The following is a 12322-nucleotide window of genomic DNA, read 5'->3' as shown; positions in this document are numbered from 1 at the left end:
CCCGAAATTTGTTAATCCGAAATATATCCAAGTTTTCCCCCCGATTAATTTGAGTAAATTTATTTCAATTTACAAGATTGGGCCGATTTTTACAAGAAATATTTAATTACAGGAAAATCACTAGAATTGAAAAGTGATGATAAGGCAGAAACTGTTATTACCTACAACACCGCTTTCAATATTCGAATTATTTAAATCCTCTTTAATTATATTCATTATTATTATATTACTCGATTATGTTTTACGAAATTATACGAAAATGATATCAATTTCAATTTTAATTAAATCTAAAAAGATTTACGAACTTCTTTTTATCGTTTTCAATTTGAAATTGGCGCCAAGTCTACGATCACTCGTCGACTAACGTCACGGAGTTGCGTCTGCTATGCGCGAACTCGCGTTGCGATGTCCGTGCATGCTGTTTGATTTTTAATTTTTCCCTTTATATCTCTCGTTATATCTTTCAACACTTTGAATACAAACGTAAAGTGAATCACTCTTAACTTTTCTAGTCTTCTTCTTCGCGCTCGTAATCATTCCCCGAAAAAAACGTGATTTCGGAATTAAAAAAATGTGCAATTTGAAAATGATAAAGTCTAAGATGGCAGTTTTGTGACGTGAAGGAGACGGTGTGTGTTTCATCAACAAAATAAAAATTTATCCTGCGCGAGGATGCGTAGCAAAACTACCTGTAAGGTGAGTAAATAAAACTTGATTTTCAAACAAAATTTTATATCTCTTACATTTTTTAGTTACATTAGTGAGAAAATAAAAATCTCGAACAAAAATCAATTATATTGTAGGCTTTGTAGGCTTTGCAAAACGTTCGTCGACATTTAACCTAAATTCGTAGGCCTCTGGGCCTCGCGAACACCCTAAGCTTACTGCAGAATTAAATCAATATTTTAAATTAGAACCTTCGATAATATTATTTCTCCCTATTTCTTTGAATTGTTGACTTGAAAAAAAGTCATCTTTCACGGTCGCTTTGCGGGCGAATGTCCTTTGCACTTTGCATGATTCATTTTATTCGGAAAAAAGAGCAATCAATTTTTATTATTTTTCAATTAAACTGTCATTCAATTTTCGTTTATTTTATCTCACTGAATTGATTTTTTATTTTCAAATAATATTGAGAGGAAAAAATCAATGTAACTTTGACCTTTTCCCAAATGTCGAAAATGAAAACAAATCTTGATATTCGTAAAAAAAAACCTGTATACTAATTTGAATGAATTGTCATACTGTCTTTTACCTATTTTCGTGTTCAATTGTTGTGATTAGAAAAACCGAATGTTTTTGTTTCTCATTTTTATTGATTGTTGCAATTCTTTATGCAATTTTAACTTATCTTTGATTCACTCGATTAACTCTAATTATCATAAGGAGTGATGTATTTAAATTCAAATTCTTGAAAATGGAAAGAAATGCTAATTTTCGGTAACAATTTGTTAAAAAACTAAAGGGCAGATAGTATCATAACCTCAAAATTGGATTTTTTTCAAAAATTGACACATGTTAATATTTTCTTTTACAATTAATTATTAAAATTAGACAAATAGAAAAATTTCTTGATTTTATTCAATTTAATAAAAAAAAAATTTTACTTTGTGATTATTATTTTGAACTTTTTTTTTCGTTTTTTCTTAGACATTTCTTTGTTTTAATATTAAGAGAATTTGTGTTTAATTAAATGTAAGTGTGACAATTGGACTGAAGGAAAATTGAAGGTTTGCTTAAATTTTTGCAGCTACTTGTCCTCACCTGTAACTGGTGATTGTTGTGGTTTCTGTCAGAGAAACCAGGACCTTGGTACCTAATACCCGACGGTGAGTCTGTTGACAACTAATTCAATACAGAAATCTTAAGTGCATATTTCTGATAATTTCTTTATCTCCCATGGAAACCAAACGATGAGATTACCAATTCAATAATCGATCACTGAAACATGAATTTCAATTCTCTTTTAGTTTTTCGTTAAATTAAAGATACAAGTCTTGATTTTTTAATTTAGTTTCTAAATTATTGTTATTAATTATTATGAAATTAATATTTTGAGTTCATTTTGTCCATTTTAAATTTCTGCATGGAAATTACAAGGAAATTATTTTCTACTATTATTATTTTATATTCGAACGTTTATTGAAATGGAAATCTTTTTTTTTTTTTTGTTAAGAATTGCAAGTACGAGAAAAAATCATGCGACAAGTTTTGCTGAACTTTAAACACCTGTAGATAAATTTATAGCCCACGTAACCATAAGTCAAACATATTCTATTGATGGCGTAATGCATGTCACTTGTCTTTGACTGCATTTATAACTTTATATTTTGAAGTACGTCCGGTCGAAGTACCTCATGCCAACTACTTTGATTGCGCAACGAAAGCCTATCTCTTTCTCTCCTTTTTTTTTCTTTCTCTCTTTCCCTCTCTTTGTACAAGGAGATTCTCCGAGACCTGTCAATCTCTTATCAAAATTAAACGACAAAAATGTCCCATTCACTTATCTGGTTTTAAAAGTTTAGTCAAAAAATTTATTTCCTATTTTCAAAATTTGCAACTTATTTCATCATAATGAATTTTTTTTTCAATTTGTTTCGGCAAATTTTTTTTCAATTTCTTCTGATAAATTTTTATTTTTGAGTTGTTTTGTTTTTTCAGGGTTGCCACAGGTCAGGGAATTCAGGGAAAAGTCAGGAATTTGTATTAAAAGTAATGGAAAAAATTGAATCTTTAGAATTCGTAGGAGAATTCTTAATTTTTGTGTCTTTTTGGTTTGCCTCATAAAATTACCACGAATTCTAATACAAAACCTTCAAATTTTTAATACAAACTTAATTAATTTATACAAATAATGGATTCACAGAAGAATTTTTATTCAAAAAGGGTAAAAAAAAATTGAAATTTTGAGAAGTTAAAAATTATTGCAGAAATTCAATTATTTTCAAAAGTAATAAAATTCTACGTTGAAATTTAATTATTTTCAAAAGTGATAAAATTCTTCGAAGAAATTCAATAATTTTCAAAATTTTTAAAATTCTCGTCAAAATTTCAATTATCTTTATAAAGAATAAAATTCTTCTCCGAAATTCAATTATTTTTAAAAATTTTTTAATAAAATTCTTGTCAAAATTACAATTATTTTCAAAAAATTTTAACAACTCAATGATTTTCAATATGTAATTACTATATTAATAAAATTTTTCAAAAGAATTCAATTATTTAAAAAAAAATTTAATAGAATTCCACGCAAACATTTAATTATTTTCATAAATAATAAAAATTTCACAGAGATTCAATTATTTACAAATTTTTAAAAAATTTCTTCTCAATAATTTAATTATTTTCACAAATAAGAGAATTCTTCCAGAAATTCAATTATATTCATTTTAATAAAATTCTTCGCAATAATTTAATTATTTTCATAAATTATAATAAAATTCGTCGCAGAAATTCAATTATATTCATAAATAATTAAATTTTGTACAGGCGGGATTTAATTATTTTCCATAAATAATAAATTCATCGAAAGAATAGAATTATCTAAATAAATGACAGAAATTCAATTATTTTCAGAAATTTTAATAAAATTCTTTGGAATAATATAATTATTTTCATAAATAATCAAATTCTTCGCAATAATTCCATTATTTTCATAAACAATTCAATTTTAATACAATTTTAATAATTAAATTCCTTAAAAAATGTAATTATTCTTGAAAATTGTATTTAAATTTGTCGAAAGAATTTAATTATTTCAAAATTTGTTGATAAAATTATTTATAAGGATTCAATTTAAAGAAACATTCAATTATTCAATAAATTATTTACTTTTCTATTTAAATAATTGAATTCTCCTAGAATTAACTAATAAAAATTGATTTAAAAATGAATTTCGATTAAAGTTTTAGATATTAATTGAATTTTAAAACTTACCGCGTGAATTTTTAGAAATATGTAATTGAATTTTGAAAAGGTTCCAGATTAAAATCTTTAAAAATTTGAATTTTTCATACTTTTAACTAACAATTCTGCAGAATTAATTTTTTTGAAAAAGTTTTTTTTTCAATTTTTTTTTGTAAATATAATATAATATACCTATTTAATTGAAGAATTTCCGAATAATCGAAATTTCGTAAAATTGAATTGTAAACAAATAAATTTGAAAATTCTCAAAGAACTTTTTCAAAAATTATTAAAAAGAAATTTAAGGAGGAATTTACGATAAAAAATCTAGAAAATAATAATTGAATTGAAATGATGAAAATAATTTTGAAGAAGTGACTTTAACAATATTCTTATAATATAAAATAAATAAATTCGAAAAGGTTTGAATTTGAATCTTTTGAAAAATTTTAATTCCTATGAAAAAATAATAATGATTAAATTTTTATTTAAAAATGAAGTTATTGATGTTTTCGAATAATTTTTTATTTAAATGAATTCGAGAATAAATGGAATAAAACATTTTTTAAGCATCTAATTATTTTTAGAGTGAATCAGAATATTTTTTAGCCTCAGAGAAAAAGTCAAAATTTTTTTTGGAAATCAGAGAAAAGTCAGGGGAGAAAAAATTTAATTTTCGTATAGCAACCTTGATTTTGTGGATTTATTTTATTTATTTCACTTTTGTTTCGGCAAATTTTATTTCAATTTCTTCAGTGAAATTTTTTTATTCTCTTGGTTTTGAATTGTATTTGCTTTTTTTGTACAGCACGAGTTTGATTTATAATTTCTTTTAGTTTTTTAGAATATTGCGGAGAGAATGGGAGCACCTCATTTTATACTGAAAATCGAAGGCATTAGAGTCAATATAGGCTTCCTCACACCTGATTTATCACTAATGGAGCATTTTAGTCTTGTGTTGATTATGCAAGATGTCTTCTTGCAGCCACTTGCCATTTATCTAATACGGACGTAGATTTGTGACACGCTCAGCTTTTAAAAGCATATTCTCATTCAGAATCCACACATTATACGGACATTTATATACTGGAAACAATTAACTTTTAACCGTGGCAAATTCTGCGAGAAATGAAGCCATATGACGATGTATCTGACTCAGTTCTATATTTGCCTTCTTCAATTCGAAACAATTCAAAAGGAATTTTTGATGGATTATTTTGACTTTTTTAACTACATTTTCATCACATGAGAAGGATTTTTTTTCATCACTGAGAAGTAACGATTTCTATTGTAAATCATAAATCAAATCTTAAATTTTTTTCCTGGCAATTTTAATTTTTGACTTTGTAAAATTACGAAAGGTGGAGAATTTAGTTTTTGAGTTAAAAAATTTCCTGAAGCAAATTATTATTGCAATTTTCGAAACTTAACCAGAATTAAGAAAGATCCGAAACCTTAGTATTTTGATTTTTTATTTAATTTTTCTAGAAAACTTTTTCAAAGTAAATAATGTTTCTTTCTAATTTCTATTCGTTTGATTTAACTGTATATAAGAATTCATAAGTCAAAGGAATTTAATCAATTTTAGAATTTAGTAAAAATAAAAATAGAAAATAAAAATTGGGTAAAAAAATTAAAAATAGCGAAAGTAGAAAATTTGAAAGGATATCTAATTAAAATAAGTGGAAATAAAAAATAAATAGGTGAAGAATAAAAATAGCAAAAACAGGAAATAAAAATAGAAAAATAAAAAATAAAAACAGCAAAAATAGAAAATAAAAATATCAAAAGTAGAAAATAAAAATAAAGGAATTAAAGAATGAAATATGAAAATAACAGAAATAAAGAAAAAAATTGCAAATTTTAAAGAACTTAAATTTTCAATTATCTTTATAAATAATAAAATTCTTCTCCAAAATTCAATTATTTTTTAAAATTATAATAAAATTTTTGAAAAAATTGCAATTATTTACAAAAATTTTCCTCAATTCTATGATTTTCAATATCTGCTATTTTAATAAAATTGTCCAAAAACATTCAAGTATTTAAAAAAAATTATGACAAAATTCTTCGGAAACATTTAATTATTTGTATAAATAATAAAATTATTTACAGGGATTCAATTATTTTCTTAAATAATAAAAATTTCATAAGATTGCAATTATGAATGAATTTAATTAGAAATTTTAAAGAACTTAAATATTTGAAAAATTTTAAGAATTCAAATTCTTCTGAAATTAGTTACAATTTTTAATACAAACTTAATTAATTATTAAAAATAATAGATTTATAGAAGAATTTTAGTTAAAAAGACTAAAAAAATTGAAATTTTGGAGAAGTTACAAATGAATGCAGAAATTCAATTATTTCCAAATGTAATAAAATTCTTCGTAGAAATTCAATTATGTTCAAAAAATTTTTTTAATTTTTCGTCAAAATTTAAATTATTTTTATAAATAATAAAATTATTTTCTAAAATTATAATAAAATTCTTGACAAAATTACAATTATTTACTAAAACTTTCCTCAATTCAATGATTTTTAATATCTATTTAAAACAACTTTCCAAAAAAATTCAATTATTTTTTAAAAAAAGGTTTGATAAAATTCTACGCAAAGATTCAATTATTATTAATAATTAATTAAATTTAGTTCAGCAGAAATAAAATATAAAAATAGCTAAAGTAGAAAATAAAAATAATAAAAATAAAGAATAAAAATAGCAAAAATAGAAAGTAAAAATAGCAGAAATAAAATATAAGAATAGCAAAAGTAGAAAATAAAAATAGAAATAAATATTGAAAATAGGAAAAATCGAAAATGAAAATAGCGTAAATAAAAAATTAAAATAGTAGAAACAAGTAAAATTAAAATAGCAAGAATACTTTCTTTTTAATATTTGTATATAAAAAAATTATCAAAAAGTATTATCATTATCAAAAAGTAATGAAGAGGAATTTTTTTTCTAGAAGGAAAAAAGTACCACCTTAAATAGCAATTTGTACTCACAGCGATGATTCTCGGCCTCTAACAAAGTTTTCTCTTTGTTCCTCAAAATATCCTAAAGATGAAGAATCCTTTTTCTTCTAATTTAACTCTTGTTTCATAGGTCACAATTTTGTGACCTGTTATTCGTCACCGCCCACGATTTGGATAAGTTTCCAAACGAAAACAAAACCTTTTAGTTGATTTCCACTCTTCGAGGAGAGAAGCTTCCTAATTTGAAAATGAATTTAATAAAATAATTAAACGTTTTTTGCAATATTACGCAATTTTTCAGTCCTTAAATTAATATTAAAATTTTCTTCATTTATTAATTTCAATTATAAATTTTTTTGTTTCTTAATTTAAATTAATATTTTTTGTTTCTCAATTTAAATTAACAATTTTTATATTGTTTGAAAATTTAAATTTTGAATCTGCTCTGAAACGGTTGCTTTATTGTTTAAAACTGACAGTTATTAAAATAAAAAACAAATTTTTAAGAACAACTTAAAAATTTGGTATGGAAAAATAGAACTTAGCAGGATTTGTTAATTAGATTAAGGATATTAACATAATTAGATGAAATTTGTAATTTGAGTGAATAAAATAAATGAGTAATTAATGATAATTGGTGTTTATTTCTTGTAGGAAAGTGAGGCGATCTCCTTCGTCGCCAAAGCTGCGTCCAAGCTGGCCGCCGTGGAGGATGTGGGTCTGCAGAGGCCCGAAACCTCGTTTGACACCTCCTTGAAGGTTTCGCCAACAGCCAAGGCGGCTTTACAATTATTAAAACGAAGAAGACCTTTTACCTCGACCTCCGCTACCACCCGAGACGCTGAGACCATTACAGGTAAGAAATCCTGTTTCGTCAATTTATCACTAATTATTCATATTTCTTTCTCTTTGAAACAAAAGGAGAGATTTCAATTCTTTTTTTTCACTCTCATCTTCTTTATTTAAAAAATGATTCCTCATTAGCCTTGACGAGAATTGTTTATTCGAATTAAAACTCGGCAAAAATTTCGATATAAAAAATTATAATTAAATAGTTTCTATTAATGTTAATTAAATTAATATTAATTGATTAAATTACTATTATTATTAATTAATTAAATTACTATTAATATTAATTAATTAAATTACTATTTGTATTAATTAATTAATTACTATTAATTATATTAATTATATAATAATAATAATCAAGATATTCTGTTCTCACGTGAAGTTAGTGTTTTTTGATTCCAAACTGTTTTACAGTTCGAATTGTTATGTCAAAAGTTTGACAGTTAATTAAAAAAATAATAAAATTAGTGAAGTAAGAAAATTAAACCCAAATAAGTAGAAAAATACCAAATTATTGAAAATCTAAATTGTATTTTAATTTTTTTCCTCAATTCTCAATTTCAAAATTTCAAAAACACAATAAAGTGGTACGTTGCAATTTTTACAAATAATTAATTATTTTATAAATTATTCATTTTTATATTTAAATAATTCAATTCTTGTAGTTGAATTTTAATAAAAATTGCTTTAAAACGTAATTTTAGTTAAAGTTTTAGAAAATAATCAGAAGTGTTAAAGTAGAATTTTCAAATAATTGAATTTTAGAAAAGTTGTTAAATTCAAATCCTTGAAATTTTAATTGCTGTAAAAGTATGTAATAGTATTTAAATATAAAAAATTATTCATTTGTTAGTTTCTTTGAAAACTAAAAGTTTTGAATAAAATTCAAAAATTCTAAAAAGTAATTGAATTTTGGAAGAATTGTAGTTTAAGTTTTCATAATAAAATTAGGTTTTTTGCAAAATTGTAATTAAAATTTTTTGAGACTAGTTGAATTCCCGAAAATAATTTTAAAAAATTGAAACAATTGGAAATTTTTTCAAATTTTATTAAAATAAATTTTATATTTTAAAGAAATTTCTTTTTTTTTACGTTTTTGAAAATTATTTTTAAATATAATTGTATTTTCGAAGAATTGTAACTAAAAATTTAGAAAATAATTGAATTTTACAAAAATCATTCTATTTAAATAATTATTTAATTCTCGTTGTTGAATATTGATAGGAGTTAATTTAAAAAAATTTTCAGTTACAATTTTAGAAAATAATTGAATATTTGTAGCGTTATAACAGGAATTTTAAGAAATAATTAAATTGTAAAAGATTTTTAACTCCAATTCTTTGAACATTTTAATCGATGGAAAAGAATAATAAAATTTTTCTATAAAAATGATTAAAGTTTTGAATAATTTCAATTTAAAAATAAAAATAAACTAAAGAAATAATTGAATTTTGCAAGAATTGCAGTTGTAAGTTTTAGAAATAATTAAATTTCAAAAGGTTTTTCATTGAAATTATTTGAAATTTTAATTTTTGTGGTTAAATAAATAAGTATAAGTTTTTAAATATTTGCTTAATACAAATTATTGAATTTTTGAATAATTTAATTTAGAAATTCCGAAAAGATTTTTTTTTTTGAAAATATGTAATTAAACTTTTTTGAATTTTATTTTCTTTTACTCTTGAAAATTATTTTGAAATATAATCGTATTTTTGAAGAATTCAAACTGAAAATTTGGAAAATAATTGAATTTTTAAAAAATTTAGAATTGAACTTATTACCAGGATTGTTGCAATTAATAATTATTTAATTATAATTCTTTGTATCGAAATTTACTCCCTTGATTTTATTCATTTATCTCAATTTCATAAAATGATGCTCAATTGCATGAATCGTAAAATTCGATTTTAATTGGTTTCGTTTTTTTTCACATTTAATATACAACGATAGTTTAAACAATTTACGAAAGTTGTAATTTTCCTAAGATTATTGTTATTTACCGTTTTATTCGTCTGGCAGATGTTAGGAATAATTTAAGTCCTTATCTTTTTTGCCTTTCAAAAATTATTACACATCTCAGTTGAAAATGTTTTTAATTCTCTAAACAAATAGTTGGATAATAATTCTTTTTACTTAAATATTTTATTCTTTCAGTTCCTTAAAATTTGAATTTAAAAAATATTAAAATATTAAATTTTTTTACAAAAAAAATGAAAAAAATGACTAATCAACACTTTTAACATCTTTTATTAAAAGAAAATTTATAATATTATATTTTTTAAAAATACAATATTTATTATTATTATTATTATTTCAAAAGTTGATTCTAATATTTATCTAATAGCAAACCTAATATTAATTCAATCGAATTTGAATTTAAATTATTGATGTTCAACTTTTGTAAATAAAAATAATTTTTTCTCTCCATGAATTGTAATTTTTCTTGACAAAGTTACGTAAATTGTTTTTCGCTCTAAACAATCTGGAAATAGTCTTCAAATGCAGTTATTAATAACAATGAAAAAAAATAATGCTATGTTAATTGAAGTATTTAGCTTCGAAAGAATGAATTTTGAATGAGGAGATGGGAATAATTTTAGTGAAAGTAAAAAAAAAACTTTTGTGCTATTTTTGCTAATGGAATTAGCACACAATATACAAGATTAGAGTCTCAGATCATATGCGAGTTCCGTGAGTCTTATGTGAACAAAGTTACACATTACGTGTCACTCGACAACTTGGAAAAATAAAAAATTCTACACCCTCATCGTTCTTTGCACGTAAACAATTTGTCATTCGACACATTCTACTTACCGTGGCAGCAGATATGATCGATCCAGAAGAATAATCACTGAAAGTCTTTACGCAAATAGCATTTCATTGTCTTCTATTGATAATTTAAAACTAAAAACTTGTCACTACGTTTCTTCACGATGAAAATCCATTTTGTTGGAAATTATTGGGGATTTTTTTTCCTTGGTGAAAATTGTTTTGTCTTTTTTTAATAAACTTTCACTGTTCTCTTTTTTTGATTTAGGAGATTGGAAGTTTTTAAAGTTTCACGGTGGATGTTCGCAGAGTTACTGGAATTTTGTAGCGTGGCAAGATTTTATAAAGAGTCGTGCAAGTTACCTGCGCGAACTCATGGTGTTCCCCATTGGTCCGCGTCAAATGATGATTACTCTGAAGGATAATGTGTTAGTGCTCCGGTCTGATTTTCCACGACGGAGCGATGATCATCATCATTACGCTCATGCTGTTGTTGCTGCTGCTGATGATGATGATGATGACGATCATCATCATCATCATCATCATTAAAATCATCTTCATAATGGAAGTTCCCTGCTTTCTGCTATACCAATCATAATAATCATTATCATCACCATCATCGTTACTATAACTGCAAACCATAATTTTTCCCTTTATTATTATACACATGGTTTTTATTTATTTTACTTATTATTTATTTTACATTTTATTATTATAAATTATATTTTATCATTTTTCTTCCCTTTGTTTTCATTTTTTATTTATTTTATCATTTCTTGTCCTTCATTTTCATTTATTATACTGTGACAGTAAATTTTAGTTTAATTCGAACCTATTTCAAATTCTTCGTCTTAAAAAACTAAAGAATTAATGGTATGCAATTAATCACCTAGACACTCCCAAAATTTCATTTTAGAGCAAAAACCCGTTCTTTAAAGTTAATGCATAGAATAGCTTCTAACTTTGTCCTTTTTTATCCAAACTCAATGATTTCTTTTTATTTTAAACCTAACGAATAGTTTTTAAACCTTACGAGTGTTTTTTGTCATAATTAAATAAAATTCTCGTTAAAATTTCAATTATCTTTATAAATAATAAAATTCTTCTGCAAAATTCAACTATTTTCTAAAATTATAATAACATTCTTGACAAAATTGCAATTATTTACGAAAAATTTTCTTCAATTCAGTGATTTTCAATATCTGACATTTTAATAAAATTTTCCAATAGAATTCAAGTATTTAAAAAAAAATATGATGAAATTCTACGCAAACATTTAATTGCTTTCATAAATAATAAAAATTTCACAGGAATTCAATTAATTTACAAATTTTTTTATAAATTTTTTCGTGATAATTCAATTATTTTTATAAATAATAAAATTATTTACAGGGATTCAATTATTTTCTTAAATAATAAAAATTTCTTAAAATTGCAATTATGAATGAATTTAATTAGAAATTTTAAGAAACTTAAATATTTGAAAAATTTTAAGAATTCAAATTCTTCTGAAATTAGTTACATTTTTTAATACAAACTTAATTAATTATTAAAAATAATGGATTTATAAAAGTATTTTAGTTAAAAAGACTAAAAAAATTGAAAATTCGAAAAGAATTCAATTATTTGAGAAAAAGTTTTGATAAAATTCTACGCAAAGATTCAATTATTTTCATACATACAATGAAAATTTCACAGGAATTCAAATATTTGTACTAATTTTTTTTATAAATTTCTTCGCGATAATTCAATTATTTTCATAAATAATAAAACTCATACCAGAATTTCAATTATTTGTAATACAATTTTAATCGAATTT

At 23.2% G+C, this 12322-nt stretch overlaps 1 protein-coding gene across 1 annotated transcript in view; it reads left to right on the top strand.

The window, feature by feature from the left end:
- The first annotated feature begins 376 nt into the window (after positions 1 to 376).
- The window catches only part of LOC122498050 (trafficking kinesin-binding protein milt), an 83182-nt gene continuing 71236 nt past the window's right edge, over positions 377 to 12322 (top strand). Inside the window, exons 1-2 of the mRNA XM_043605570.1 lie at positions 377 to 696; positions 7540 to 7741. Of these exons, the coding sequence (XP_043461505.1) occupies positions 673 to 696; positions 7540 to 7741 (226 nt within the window). The 5' untranslated portion in view covers positions 377 to 672. The remainder of the gene's footprint in view (positions 697 to 7539; positions 7742 to 12322) is intronic.

Source organism: Leptopilina heterotoma, unplaced genomic scaffold, assembly GCF_015476425.1.
Source record: "Leptopilina heterotoma isolate Lh14 unplaced genomic scaffold, ASM1547642v1 Lhet_141, whole genome shotgun sequence".
Taxonomy (NCBI): domain Eukaryota; kingdom Metazoa; phylum Arthropoda; class Insecta; order Hymenoptera; family Figitidae; genus Leptopilina; species Leptopilina heterotoma.
This window is presented reverse-complemented; position numbering and strand designations above follow the sequence as displayed.